This window comes from Sceloporus undulatus, chromosome 2 (genome assembly GCF_019175285.1).
Source record: "Sceloporus undulatus isolate JIND9_A2432 ecotype Alabama chromosome 2, SceUnd_v1.1, whole genome shotgun sequence".
Lineage (NCBI taxonomy): Eukaryota > Metazoa > Chordata > Lepidosauria > Squamata > Phrynosomatidae > Sceloporus > Sceloporus undulatus.
Window position 1 is genome coordinate 269,504,984 of NC_056523.1, and position 16,028 is coordinate 269,521,011.

At 39.7% G+C, this 16,028-nt stretch overlaps 1 protein-coding gene across 1 annotated transcript in view; it reads right to left on the reverse strand.

Annotated features, from left to right (window-relative positions):
* Positions 1 to 737: 737 nt before the first annotated feature.
* Positions 738 to 16,028, reverse strand: part of WDR36 (WD repeat domain 36) — a 49,892-nt gene continuing 34,601 nt past the window's right edge. Inside the window, exons 19-23 of the mRNA XM_042451781.1 lie at positions 15,744 to 15,886; positions 13,585 to 13,704; positions 12,436 to 12,517; positions 5,318 to 5,505; positions 738 to 4,866 (exon numbers count right to left, since the gene is read on the reverse strand). Coding sequence (XP_042307715.1) covers positions 4,717 to 4,866; positions 5,318 to 5,505; positions 12,436 to 12,517; positions 13,585 to 13,704; positions 15,744 to 15,886 — 683 coding nt within the window. The 3' untranslated portion in view covers positions 738 to 4,716. The remainder of the gene's footprint in view (positions 4,867 to 5,317; positions 5,506 to 12,435; positions 12,518 to 13,584; positions 13,705 to 15,743; positions 15,887 to 16,028) is intronic.

Sequence of the window (16,028 nt, forward strand, 5' to 3'; positions counted from 1 at the left end):
CTCAAACACTTTATGTGAAATGCCAACTTATCAAGAAACAACTGCACTCATGAGCGCTAATTATCCATACACCTGAGAAGGATGTCAGAACTTTTTTTCAGAAGCTATCAGAGTTTCCTGGTGAAAGCACTCTCGGTTTATCTTCTCACTTTCAATCTTTGACCCTCAGACTGCCTGACCATCTTGCTTTCTGGAATCCTTGACCTTTTTGGACTTCTCAACGATGCTCTTGGTTTGACCCTCTGGCTTGCACTCTGACTGACCACGGACCTTGTTACTGGACTCTGCCTAGGCCTGTAAGAATGCCATTTTAGTCTTGCTTGAACTCCAGACTCTGAGTGGTGTTCCTTTGCTTATTTGGATGTTGTTAGCAGTGTCTGGCAGCTTTGCTGGACACTATGTCTCTTAAATGTAAAAACAGGTTGGTGCCTCAATACAGAGCATCTCTCTGTATCTTCACTTGCCTGCGGACCACTGGAAGGGTCTTCTTCTGTGTCCCATCATATAACATATCAGTAAGGGGGATATGTTATAAGAACATGTGGGGGTCTTCTTTGCTATGGTGCTCCATTATGGAATACCCCCCACCCCAAACAGGAATGCCAATATTGGTGTCCATCTGGCATCAAGTGGAAACATGGTGGTTTAATAAGGCCTTTGTTGCTTAATTGGTTTTACATGAATCCATGCATATGCGTAGTTTTAAATAATTTCTCAAATAATAATTTCTCATTTTATAATTTGTTTAATATATTTTTAGCCTTCTGAAATCATTTTTATTGTTTACTTTGTTTTAAATTGGTCAGTTTGATTTTAAGTTACCCTGAGATCTTTAGAGAAAGAATGGGATATAATTTTTTTTTATAAATAAGATGAATAAACAAACCTTTCTATTTCTTCCAAGACATTCACCCTTTCAACAAGGGTGTTGGTAATTTCTAACGTTACCAACACAGCACAAACAAGGCAGTGTTACTTCTGTTGATGTTTACCATTGATAAACAACTGAACAAAATCATAGCCAAAATTTATTTATTTGATCATTGCCTTTTCAAGAACCTTCATCCTAAGTTTTTATACGGACAATTTTAAAAACAAATATATGGGACCCTATATAAACGTATTGTTTTAAGATGCAAAAAACCCTTATAATTACCAATTACCTGTTGAAATAATTGTCTTCACCATCAGCTCCCAGAATAGTGGAAAACACAATAGACAACCTCCCCATCTTAAGGAGCTGTTTTGCCTTAACCCACCTTCCTTATACAAATCCACTGAGGGCAGCATACACGCCTTTTGTTGCTACAATGGTGAAAAAATGTATTTTCCTTTAAAAGTTCCTTGTCTCCCTTCAAACAAAGGCATGTACTTCCCAAGTTCCTTGTTTAAAAACAGATTTGTGCTTCTGAAGAGCTTCCAATGGCAAAACTAAGATGGATGGGAAATATATAACTTGTTTCAAATGGGGGGGGGGGGGAGGGGAAGAAGCCCCCACTTTTTAAAAAAGTCACTTCACAAGGCAAAGCATAGCTTTTTTGTGGTTACAGCAAATTTAGCAATGTCAGAGAGCTCATGGAAAGCTAGGAAAAGAGGTGGTGAGCCTGCATGGGCTCAATCCTTGCCCACTCATGATGCAGATGTTTACTTCCTTCATAATACCATCTGCATCGAAACCAACCATGACTGCTGCTCCTTTGTTGTTAAATATATTTTTAAAAAATCTGAGTATGTGTTATCTGTAATGCTGAAACCTTTTAAACTGTGTATGAAATACAAGACTTAATCAAAGTTGTAACCTGCAAACCACATAACATATATACTTGACTATAAGTTAACCTCATGTATAATTTGAGGGCAGGTTCTGGAGAGAAAATTATGGATTTTGAGATGACCCATGAATAAGTGGAGGGTAAAACCTACTGTCATGTAACAAAGAATCTAAAGGATGAAGCAAAGGAAAATGATGCCAAAAAACTTACAAAGTTCCAACAGGCATAACTGTTTGTGCTGACCCTAAAGGTTAGATGGATGTGAGAGTAGAGCTGGGGGGAAGTAAGTGCTTCCAGGACAGATTACACTCTTGGCTTTCTGCGGGGGATGTTTCCTTTTTTAAAACAAAGAGTTAAAATACAGTACTTACATTGACCCATAGATACCGTATATACTCGTGTATAAGTCGACCTCATGTATAAGTTAAGGTGGGGTTTGGAGGCCAACATTATGGATTTTAATATGACCCGTGGATAAGTTGAACGTGCAGTCACTGTTCCTCTGCTCCACTTGCCTCTTGGTACTCTTTTCAGTGGCTGCTGCCCCTGAGATGTCCCTGCTGCTCTGCTTGCTTTTTGGTGCCCTGTGAGGGCAAGCTCCAAAGAGCCATCTCTCCTGCCATCCCCGGTGCTCCCTCTCCCATGCCTCTGCCTTGGGGCTCTCTAACTCAAAGGGTTGTTCAGATTTGTTTGTTCCTTTGTATATTTTGGAGGAAAGAGTTAAAGAGAGGCTCCTTTCCCCCCTCCCTTTCAGTCTGGGCTCTCCAGCAAGTGTTAAGTTTCTGCCCCTTTAAGAACAGAGCACAGTGGTTCCCAAACTTTGCTCCTCCAGGTTTTTGGACTTCAACTCCCAGAAGCCTCAGCCCTCTTAGCTAATGGCCTTGGATTATGGGAGTCAAAGTCCAAAATCCCTGGAAGAACAGAGTTTGGGAACCACTGAGCTCTCCCTGTTTCTTTTTCATAGTGCTGGTGAAATCAGGCAAGCTGGCTTCTCCCAGCCATAGCTGTGGCCAGTGTTAGGTTCCCCCCCCCCTTTAAAACACAGCTGCAGGAGCACTGGCGACTCAGGCAAGCACCAGGGGACCCAGGGAGGCAGGCGGGGAAGGAAGGCAGGCAGCCTTTCTCTTAAGGGCAGTCTCCCTGGACTAAAAGACCTGCCAATCAACCCCCGGTCCCCGGAAAGAGCTGCGGCCGCCATTTTTTGAACTACATTACCGTATATATGTGTCTATAAGCCTACCTAAGATTTTGGGATCAATTTTTGGGCATAAATTTTTCGTCTTATAGACGAGTATATACGGTAAGTCAACCCAGGCTTTTTGGTGCCAATATTTTTAACTAAAATTTCTAGACTTATACATGAGTATATACTGTACTCTAGGGACATCTATTTCTGCATGTGAATGTGCACAAATAAAAACATTTATACACTGAAGTGTAGTAGCTTGTCACTGTCTCCTGCAACGCAACAGTTTTTGCATTAGGATGCTGCAAGTCCAAAACAATGTGGCGAATGACTTCCCACTATTCTAATCTGTGTAAGGATGAGACTCTGGGCCACTACATTTAACAGTAACCACAGTTATTATTTTAAATATTTATGTAAAAACCACCTTAAACTGTTTAATTTTTTTAAGGGGGGATATTTTGTATATATTGTTGTATTCTTTTAATATTGTAAACCACTTTATTTTAACAAAAAGCAGGGTAGATATAAAAGTTTTATTTTATTTTAAAGTTTTAAATTGTTTGAATGTGCAAAATATAACATGAGGCTCCAAGAATTATTTTAATCAAAGTCTGATGGTTTTGATTTTGGAGATAACCTGAAAATGTTATCATTTACTGTAGGCAAAATTGAAAAACAAAACCCTTGAGCAAAACAGTTGCTTGCCCCATGATTTAATCCTAAATGGTTCCAAATGATTTTTCAGCTTTCTTCCTGGACAGTATTTATTCAACAATATTGCATATATTATCCAATGGACACTTAAAATGGGGTGGATAGCCTTCAGTGGTTGATGCTCCTACATTAGCATTTTTTTTAAAAAAATTAGAAACACAAACCTGAATTACAGTATATACAGACATAATGTCCATTGTGCTACCTAGAATTTATGACACTGCCCAGACTAGTTTAAAGTGATAGACCTTACAACAGTATTTGTTCATTAGCAATGCAATTCTATACATAAGGCCGAAAGGAACCTATTCTCAAATAAGCATGTACAAGATTGCATCTGAAACAACTGGATATTGCACCTATCTCTTGAACCCACAAAAGCAATGTTTTCCAGCATACAGACATTTATATCTTTACCACACGCCATTTTTATTGCCTTTCACTCTTTCATGAAAGACTGCTCATCAGGTTTACATCTGCCCAGCATTAGGCATTCCCAGATCATTCTGAAGACACCAGTTCTTAAGAAATTGCAATCTGTATTTATTATTTTGAGTGTTTTATCAAATTAAATATGGCTTAATGTAGGACTGGCACTTTACTATCTTTGCAATATTTAAATAGAAAATGATCATTGCAAACTTGTGAAGACATCACAGAGTCATATTTAAATTTGAACAAAATGAAATCAAATTGTACAACCGATTTCAAAAAAACCTGATGTATAATATCCACCATTAGAAACATTTTATACAAGAAACTGGATACAGTCAGCCCACCACACCCATGGATTCTTTATCCATGCCTTCAACTATACAAGGCTTGAAAATATTCCAAAAGTTTATTAATCCCAAATAGCAAACATTGATTTTGCTATTTTAAATTAGGAACACCATTTTACTATGCCACCATTGTATATAATAGGATTTGAGCATCCACAGATTTTGAAATCCATGGGGTGGAGGTCCTGGAACTAAACCCCAGAGGATACAAGGGCCCATTATAGTCAATGTCCTGATTTTTACAGTACAAAAGATAAATTTATAACAAAGCAGTTTTAATGTAATTTAAAATGCAAAGGCTTTGGTTGAAAAGAGTCTGTAAATGTATCCAGATTTCCTCCAGTTGAGGCGACAGCCTTGATATTTCAGCCAGTAAACTTGGCTCTGAGGAAAGGATGTTAAAGTGCAGCTGAAATGGAAACATAAAATTCTTTATTAAAATACAGAGCTCAAATGTTAAGAAACCAAATTCTTGGATGTTCAGTGTACTGTTACATAACTATTTTCAAAGCTAATAAAAACCTGACACAGTCCTTGACACTGTCAACTGACATATTAATCTGTCCAAAATATAAGTGCATGTGTCTTACATGCTCAACTTCTTCAAGGGAGCATTAACGTGGACCTGCAACCTCTAGGATACAGCATTATTAATATCAGTTGTTTGGACAACTGAAGCAATGACCAAAACAGTAACACAAAATCTGGTCAGAAAACTGCTATTGCAAAATGGAAAGGATGTTAAACAGTTTTTGTTGCCTATCCAAGGAGACCCTTTCAACAAAGTGAAGATTGTTCTATGCAGAGCAAATTGTACTTCAAGCTATGCCAGTGGCAAACTTATCAAAACATGCATTTACCTTGAGAAATAATGCAAGGTAGGCTTGAGCCAATTCAAAATCACGCTTAGTATTCAGCATTGCCTCAGTCATTCTTAGAAAGCTCTGCATCACCTCAATGGATCCACCACCATCAGGTGACAAGCCTCGCAGTTCTGTCTCAATGTTAGATGGTCCCAAGTCTTTCAGAAAACTAATTGGAGATTCATCTGTCAAAACATTAGCAATATGATTACAGTTCGAGAAAGCATTCTAGAAATGTTAGATACAACATCAGTTTAAACAACTATTTATCTTGCAGCATACACACTAAGACTAAGGCATCTGTTTACAAGCCAAAGTACTGCAAATAACACATGCTGGGATGGAATATACTTTGATATTTTTCTACAAAAAAAATTATTCTCCCAAGTAGTAAGCCATTCTAAACTTGCTCCTTCTGTAAAATTAAGCAGTGAAAATAACACTTTTTAAAAGGTCTGGATATACAGGTGATTCCTTTAGCCAAGTGGAAAATTCTTCTTTGGACTGGGATTTCTTCTTTACTTTTTAATGAACATCATGCCCACCTACAAGAGGGCAATTGTGCAACTGAAAAGAACCCTCTTTCTCTTTGCCTGCAGCTGGAACATACTATGGCAGCTCATCAGAACAAATGGGAGAGCTATGCACATTCCTCCCACATTCCTATCCACTCAGTCAAGCTGTTCAACCACATACTTGTTTTAGTATTGACTTCACACAGCTGAGATGGTTTGTGTTAAGCTCCAGAAATTATTTTCTTAGTATTCACTGTATTTTATAGCTGATTTTTTAATCAGCAGTACTAATAGCCAAGGTTTGCTGGTGTTTTTTTTTCCTCTTTCAAATGGAGAACACAAATAAATAGGACTATCTGAAGAGTCTGGGCCAATTTCTGAGGGAAGGAAAACTGAAGTCAAACCACTCTTGATCCACTCTCATCCACAGCCAAGTGGTCATACTGCGAATACTCAAATTTTCCAACCAGTAATCAAAGACAGCTCTGCAGAACCGTCTAACATGCAGAAGTTACAGATTGCTTCTCAACTATGTGAATTCGGGCTAATTCTTTCTAAAAAAAATCTCTCAGCATTTGTTACAGCAGCTATCAAACTGTTTTTTGTATGTATGTATATGTGTGTGTGTGTGTGTGTGTGTAAAAAGTGGGCTGATTTTGTTTTAAAGGGTCCTTTACAATCTGTTTTTGCTCCCATATACTCATGGAATGCAGCCACAGACTTTATCCAAGAAACCTGAGATCAGACACTTTGGTGTGGAGGCAAACTTTTTCCCCATTAAAAAAATACACTTATTTTAATAATTCTAAGCACTACACTAGTTTTGTTTTCCCAAACAGCCATTTCAAGATACTTAGTGCAATCCACAAAGTAACTGTTAAGTATGTGACCAAAAAGGAAGTTATTCATTATCTGTTCATGGTATTGTTCACCTGTCAGCTTTTCCTCTGAGGATGAATAACAGACACTGAAGTGTGTACCAAGGATGAGGAAATGAACAGTAGGCACTCATTTATTCCAAATGTTATGACAATTATTTCTTTTCCACTTATTTCATATACATGGAGATTGCATCTAGTACTGTTCATCCACCACAGTGAAAGAAATTGCTCCTGCATATCTCATTGTCCCATCTGATTTGGAATATTGGGAAACCTTGGGAGCAAATGTGAGCGTAAAAAGCAAAAGAAGTCTTGTTGTGTAACACTAGATTAAGTCCATTAGGCCCATTTCTATGACTATATGGAAGGAAGGCTTATGGCTGCTTCCACAGCCCCTGGAAAATACATGAAGAGAGGGAACCTTTATAAGGGGGGAGCTTCTGTGAGTACAGTGGTGTTCCTCAGGGCTCAGCTGTTTAATATTTACAGGAAACCACTGGGAGAGACCATTCGGACTTTCTGGGTTTAGTGTCAACAATGACCTGATTACACCCATCTCTATGGCCTGAAACAGACAAGCCAAAAGGTCCACTGTCGGGTTGCATTGGGAGTGTGGTGTTTAGATGACACATGCTCTGAATGCAGCCTGAAGCTGCCCCAATGCCACCCCGACCCAGAAGAGCCAGCCTGAAAAGGAATGGGAAAAAAAAAAAACCAGCTCCTTTTCAGAGGCTGGTTGGGAACAGCAACAATGGACTGGACTGGGCCCATGTGTGTGTGGTTGCTGTGGTGGCCCCAATCCACCTTTTTGGGGCAGTCAGTTTCGCCTCTATCTCTTCTTTCCATCTAATTCCAAGGAAGCTGTTTTTGTACTAAAACAGTGTCTGCTATCAGTAATGGACTGCATGAGAGTGAACAAACTGAAACTTAATCCAGACAAGAGAAGAGGTGCACCTAAGGCAGATCAGGGAACAGGGATTCAGCTTGTGCTGGATGAGGTTACACTCCCCCTGAAATCTCAGGTTTATATCTTGGGCATGATTTTGGATTCAGGTTGGAGCCTGGATACCCAAATTTTGGCACTGGTTAGGGGTATGTTTGCACAGCTAAAACTAATGCACCAGTTACATCTGTTTCTTGAAAAGTCAGATCTGATTATGTAACACATACATTGATTACATCCTGCTTGGATTTCTGTATCACACTCTATGTGGGCACCCGCCTTTGGAAACTGTTCAGAAACTTCAGCAGATTTAAAATTTTGCAGCCAGGCTATGACTGGGGCTGGTTACAGGAATCATGTGAATCTGCCCCATTATGTTGAAACAATGTCACTGGTTGCCAGTTTATTTCCAGGCACAATTCAAGATGCTGGTTTATAGCTCTAAATAGCTATAGCCCAGACTATATGAAAGAACACATACAAGCCAGCAGAGGGGAACATTCCCATCATCTTTACAGGTTTTGAGGACATGGGAGAGGGCCTTCTCTGTGATTGCTCCCAGGCTGTAGAACACTTTTCCACAGAAGGTTTGGTTGCCCCCTCCCCTTACTTTTTTTGTGCCAGCAGGTAAAGACCTTCCTTGTAGGCAGGCCTCTGGGAGGTAAACTGAGTTTGTAGTAGTATGTAGACTTCAGTTTACTTGTAGCACCTTTGAGACTAACTGAAAGAAAGAGGTTGGCAGCATGAGCTTTCATAGACGTCAGTCTACTTCCTCAGATGCATTAGCAGTAGTATTGTGAAGGGCTGTGCTGTATTTTATTTATTATTTATTAGCAATTTATGTTTTAAATATGTTTTAACTGTTTTAACCATGGTTTTAATAACACAAACGTTTAATTTGCTTAACTTTGGTAGAATGGGATTTTTAATGTAATATTATTATATATTTTTGAACATGGAATTGTGTATAGGATTTAGGATATTTGCAACAAGGACTTACTGATACTCATATAATATTATGTACCATCAGGCTCATAAAAGCCTCCTTGAAAATGTCTCTGAGGAAATTTTGAACTTATTCAGTCAATTTAATAAACATTCTCCCCTTCTGAGGCAATTCAGAGGGTTTCAGCTTCACAATGCATAATCCACACACACACACTTTAAGTGTAACCAAGGATTTTCTTTAATGGTTTTAACAAGCTTTATTTTGGATTTAGTCAAATTACGGGAGATTACTGCTGTAAACAGATTACTCTTAAAGAAATACTGTTGAATTTTCATAGGACAGAAATTCAAATATCAGAAATCTACACATTTAAAGAATCTATTATAGTGAGAATATTGGATAATAAGGGGAGTAGAGATATATAAGCAGGTCATATTCTTGAAAGTAATTGGAGGCTATTCCAAGAACAATGCTAGATGAAATCATGGACTAAGAAGACCAAAGAATGGTCAAACTTTGTACAAAACATAAGCCTCAATTGACTAACAATAAGTCTGCTATGCACAAAACTCATCAGGTGCAAACTGCTAGTTAATTATTTCATTAATACTCTTCAATCTGATCCAGTTATTTTTAGACATTCCGAACAATTTCATCTGGTCCAAATAATTTCACTCACATCTATTAGTTTTTAATTTGTTCTGAAGAACACAAAGCACAAATTACAACCAGCCTCTCCCACTAACATCTCATTTCCCCAAGCCTGTCAAAGACTATGTCATTTCAAGGTAAATGTATCTATTTTCAGGTAGGGATCTAGTACTGTATAAGGATTTTTATAGATTGGCTCTGTGTTACTGATTTCCCAAGGTTTCAGAAAAGAGCCACGCCCAGTATTATACTCAAATACAAGGGATTGAAAGTGGGATTTCTGCATGCAAATACTCTGCCACTGAGCTACAGCTTTTTCGTACATTGGGACTGCTTCTAAATGTAGTAATATATAGGTCAGAGTCAGTACAAGATCAAATATCTATAAACTTCATTAAAAAAAAACCTCTGATGTGTGTGTAAATAGAAAAATTCTACATAACAACTTCAGGGATGAAAGTGAAATTAAATCGGCATTTCAGAATTCAGGGCCTGTATAGACAGGCCTAAAATAAAGCTGCTTCGGGTCACTTTGGAGGTATGCTGTTTAAATGACACACGCATCTTAAGAGGCCAGAAGCTGCACCAAAGCTACATTCCAGTCCTTAGGAGTGTGGCTTTGGTGTGGCGTCTGGCATTTTAAGACACATGCATCATTTAAAAGCATACCTCCAAAGTAACCCGAAGCAGCTTTTTTTCTGGCCTGTATGTACGAGCTCACAGGTATCTTCAAAAGAATATCAGGCCTAAATTCTATACAACTTTTATAGTCCTGTTGTGACTTTGAAGCCTTCTCCAACATTGACACCTTGCTCTAAAGGAGTGGTCCCCAAACTTTTTGCACTACAGCCCCCTTTCCTCTTGGACGACAACTCTGTAGTGCCCCCCCCCTTAAAAAAGGCCATGTATTTCTTGATATCAGATCTACTGTCCTTCTGCACATTCAAAACAACCAGTTGCTGCTCCCTTTGCCACTTGGTCACCCTGGGAGCAGCAACCAAATAACTGGCTGAGAAGTGACTGAGAAGCCTTTCGCTTGTGCTGGCCTTATGGCAAAGGTGTCACTAGGCATGCAGGGTGTGAACTGCACTTGGTGAAACCTTAATGGGATGACAATGCAGCCATCATCCTAGTAACACCATTGTTGGTCTCTAAACATCTTTCTTTGGGAAGGAAGGGGATTTAAGGGGCTCAGTGGAAGATAAGATGTGGCCAGAAAGTGAGGCAAACAAGGCCTCTCCCTTCTCCTACCACTGAGCTTCAAACACAAACTGGAGACATGGCAAGATTTTCTGGGTTCCTATGTCCTCCTGCTATGGCCTGGGCCCATCCATGAGAGCGAGAGAAGCAAGCAGGAGAAGCAGTGATTAGTGAGTGTGAGGAAGGCTACAGACTGCCATTGACACAAGATCCTCCAGCTGCAAGAGTGGGGTGCAGGAGAAATCTAGGGATTCTTCCTCCTCTTAACTCCCAAAGCAGAAGGCTGCTGTTAGAATGGGAGACAGCAGTCTCCAGTTTCAGGAATGGGTTGCAGGAAGAATCCACCGATTCTGTTTCAGGAATCAGCCTATCCTAAAAAATGGCACTACTACAAGCCACAGAAGAGACCGAAGTCACACAAGAATTTCCCAGCCATCATTCTTGGCGAAAGATTCAGCTAAGGGAGTCAGCTCATATGGGGAAGTGAAGAGCAGAAGACATCACCACATGAAGCAATCAGCATAGAGTTTTTAAGGGAACCTGAAAAGAAGTTTCATGCAACCTTCATTCCCACCATGGTCTTAAAGGCTGCTGGTTCCCCTTGTCTTTCTTGCACACCAATACTTTGGCTGAAAGACCTCTTGCCATCCCCCTTCCCCCTCACTGCCTCCCTGGATCTTTCCACCGCCCCCAGGGGTGAGTGTACCGCTCACTTTGGGAATCACTGCTCTAGAGAGTTTCCCAGCCATGTGGAATACTTCTTTTAGGATGTGTGGATGGGGTTTGTAGAAGGAAGGAGATTGGTTGGGATCACTGAATGATCTTGCAAGTGTTTCCTTTCTATCTAACTTGCTTGGTCAGGCCTTTAAACAGTTCTTATGCACAACATTTCATGCATTCCATTTCTGTTACTGTATTACTAGATTGGGTGTGGTTGGGTTGTCCATTCAGAGGAGATCTGGCATAATCAATGTCCACATAACTTGCACTCACACAATGCATTAATGGATATGAATAACAGAGGAAATTAAGCTAACCAATAGTTGGGACAGTTTATATTCTTTTTAAGCCTTTTTTATGATAAAAAAGTATGAAGCTTAAAAAGTGCTTAGAAATATCTATGAGAAAATGAAGCGAATAATTAAATATTCCAAATGGTGGCTAGTTTCAGAATGACCAATTATTTTGGAACTGGATGTTAGCTGCCACATATGTATTGCTATGTAACTTGCCTGCCCCCTGTAATGAAAATGTAGCTACCACCTTAATTAACAGATTAACTATTCTTCCTCTTCCTGTGTGTATGTGTGCCTTCAAGTTGCCTGTCAATTTATGGCAACCCCATTAATTTCACAGGATTTTCTTAGGCAAGAAATAATCAAAAGTGGCTTTGCCAATTCCTTTCCCTGGGGCCTACAGCCGCTGGTATTCACTGGCAGTCTCCCATCCAGGTACTAACCAGGGCTAACCATGCTTAGCTTCCAAGATCAGATGGGATCTGATGCCTTTAGGGTATTTAGGTATATCGCAGGATATCAAAATACAACTGCAGACAAACCCAGGCAGACAGAGGGTACAGGCTGAATAAAAACATACAGTACTATAGACTGTTACTGATTTAGGATAACAAATTTACAGTAACAAAAGAGAAGTAAAACATTGTGGTAATGGTGAAGGTCGAATGAGGTTGTGGTACAGCATATGGAAACAATTTGTAAGTCTAATATTTTGAGTAAACCTTTGCTGAAACAGGCAGATGTTCAAGGGCTGTACATGCTTTATACAATACTGAAATGGCATTTGCTAATGAACCAGGATAAGATATTACAGTATCTAGTTGGAAGACTACTTGTTCCAGACTTAAGAAATTCATTCTAAATGTGTGCCTCTCTCTGCTCCTTCTCTTCTACTTCTTTACACCAAACAGTAAGAATTAACATCAAGTGGTGAATGTGACATTTCACACTATAACTTACAGTTGCTGTTTCCCAGGGCTTCTTCAAGTTTCATGTGGAATTCAGATTTCTGTGCCAATACTCCAAGATCTACTATCTTTGACTAAAAAGAAAAAAGTGAAATGGAAAAGAACATATAGACTGACGTTTTTGAAATCTGTTATTTGATTCCCTGAAAGATGTACTCTTAGGTTACAAAGTAATACTACTACTACTACTACTACTACTAATAATAATAATAATAATAATAATGATTTATTTATAGCCCGCCCAATCACAAGGAATCTGGGCAGGTTACAACAATAAAAATAAAGAGAATAAAACAAAACACAAAAATAAATAAAATACAGTAAAATAAAACAGAGCGACGTGAGTTACAGTAAATTTACAATTAGGTCTGATAGAAATCAGGCCTGTCTTTTTCACTCCCTCCTAGGTCTGATGATGACAGTTGGGGCGGAGGGAGGGCTCTTCTTTTTGAGGCAAGAATATAATTTCAATTAAATTTAATTTAATTCTTCTCATTAATTTAAGAGAATTCTTGGTGGACAGAGTGACGTACATCACAGTAAATGGGGAGAGGAACTAGGTAGGGAAGGCCTGCCGGAAGAGATCCGTCTTAAGAGCCTTCTTAAAAGGCTGTAAGAGTAGAAATGTTGCGGATCTCCTTCGGCAGGTCATTCCATAGTTTCGGAGCTGCGATGGAAAAGGCATTCTGGGTGACTGAAGTTAGCTTAGATTTTATTGGCTGAAGTAGATCCTTCCCCGAGGACCTTAGAGTGCGGGACGGACAGTACGGAAGAAGGTGATCCCTTAAGTATTCTGGGATCTAGACATTGAAACATTTTTTTTGTCACAGTTACGACTCTCATCTACTAAGATGAACATCCTTTCCATGGTTCTTTTTTGTTTCTAGACACACGCTAATATGTGTGCATGCGCGCACACACACACACACACGACAAAGCATACAGTTTATAAAATAACCAGAAGAATGAAATAAAAAAGCTTTCATTGAGCATTCTTCAGAAAACTGAAGGCAAGGAACTGATCTATCTAGAGAAAAGTACATACATCAGAAAATACTTCTAAGACTCAGGCACTAAAATCCTGAAATGCTTAAGTGGTGTTCTACATGGTGAACAAACTTTTAACATGCTTTGTTTTTACCTGTTGTCCATCTTTTTCATGTTCAATAGAAGCATATCTTGGTACAAGACCAGGAATTGTAGGGATGAAGAATGGTGCAGATTTTGGCACTTTTGGTGGTTCTTTGGGTTTATTTTTTTGCTGTTGAGGAGAGATTTATACCATCAACATTAAGAAACATTGACTCAGATTGGAACATGAACACAAAACTAAAAACCCAGACTTTTCTAGAAAGGATTAAACACTGTCTAGAGTACTGATAGTAAATGAATCAGAAGCAGAAACAAGTGGAGGACATTTTACTGTCCCAATTCAAATGCATCTCAGTGTGGTAAAAAGCCCATTGGTGATTGCAGAATAAGTACACTTTATTTTCATTCCCTGTACTGTATTAGACATCTTTGCATTTCAATGAGATATTTTAAAATTCCAATGATTTACATAGGCAAAAATCAATAATATTCTTGATATATTTTTATCCTAGGTGCCGTTTAGTTTTTAAAAAGAAAACTCTCAATGAGCAGTTTTCCTCAACCGAGCAGCTTCCATGGGTCAGATTTTGTAAGAGTGGAAAAGTTCAATTGACCGGAACACAGAAAATTTCTAGGGCAATACACCTCCCTATCTGATTTTGTGTTTAAAATCACATGGGTTGTCTCATGTGCTTTTTGTACAAAGAAGGAAACTTGAAATGTCTCAAATCTGGGGAAACTGTTTACTGCTATTTAGATGACAATGCCGTTGATTGGGGTGGAACCTGCATAGGGTGCATTCTGCCTCCCAAGCTCACCAGGGAAGACTCCAGAGATCCCACACTGATGATTTTGAGGAGGAGCTAAAATAGACAATCATGCTTCCAAAAGTCTTCAGGGCCACAATGATCCAGTTTTACACTGCATCACTCTTCCCACACTTGTTTGGGCCAGACAGAAGTCACATCAACCCAAGTTGTTGTTTTTTTTAAAGTACAGTTTGCAGAGGTCAAGGTCGTTTTAGATTGTAAGCTTGAGGGAAGGGAGCCATCTAATTAAAAATAATAATTGTAAGCCGCTCTGAGAGCCTTAGGGCTGAAGGGCAGGGTATAAATACTGTAAATAAATAATAAATAAATAAGGTCATGATAGAACAAGGGCCACCAGATAGAATAAGGGCCTCCATATCTGCCCACCCCTGTCCTAGGCTAACTCTGGACTAAAACAGACGGCCTTGAAGGGATAGCTTGATGCCACCCCTTTGCACTGCAGGTTGGGGCCACAGACACCGCACGTCATGCCCCCAACCCAATTTTTTGTCCACTCCTTTTTGAGCTGGCAAAAAGTCGGATTTTCTGCCACTGTGGCAGCTTTGTGCCACTCCTGTGGCAAGTGGCATATAAATGCTGCACCGTTGGAGTGCCACAAAACTGCCTGCCATGTGGTCAGGCGGGTAGCATGATGCTGGCTTAGAAGCCACTTCAGAGTGTGCGGTGTCTAAACGCCACATTCTCATGCTGCCCCAAGTCGGTACAAAGGCCTGTTTCACCTCTCTGTTACAGGTCTACCTCTGTGCAAATTAATAAATTAAAAACCTCCTAGTCACTGGAAGAAGATTTAGCCTTCATCATCATTTGGAACAGCTAGTAAGAAACAAATTTTTCAAGTAGTTCTGATTTTTATGAGCTTTAAAGGCCCTCCAGAAATTATTCCCAAATGCTTCTACAAAGCTATTTTATCAATTGTTTGCTACATCCATTATGTAACAAAGGCAAAGTAGAGACCGCCCAGAAGAGGCACCTCCTTGGCGCCTCTCTGTGCTGTGCAGGAGCGCCGCAGCATATCAATTGTGTGGCGCTGCTGCGCAGCAAAGAAGGAGCTGCAAAAAAGTGGTTCCTTTTTGCGGCGCCGCAAAGTGCCAAAGATGGCGTGTTTACGTCACAGCTGCACAGCCCCCGTTTGGAGGCTGCGCAGCTGTGACGTAACCGTTACCCGCACCATCTGTAAGGCACTGTGTAACGGTGGCGTGTGCATGACATGCTAGGGTTGCAGGGCGTGTGCACGTGCCGCCCCGAGGCAACCCTAGCACATCGTGCACACGCCACAAAGGGCCCATCTGGGCAGGGCCACAGTTACATAATAAGAATAAGATGGCTTGATTAAAAAAAGAACAAGAAAAACCTCTAATGTTTAATAAGAGCACATTACCTTTATAACATCAAGGTTGAGCAGATTCTTCCATCTAGATTCTGGCAGTGTAGAAAGAGTCACTAACGCTTCCCCCAGCTGATCTGGAGAATCATATTCTACCATTTCATCAGTTGTCTCTTCCTCTTCTGTAACTGCTACATCTTTTAATTGTAACAATTTAAATACAGAATCATTAAGAAAAATGCATTGCAACAATTCTAAACAACTAGCATATTTAGTCACCCAAACATTCTCATGCATCTATCTGGTGGATTCTAAAACTACTAGGGACCTACAAGGATG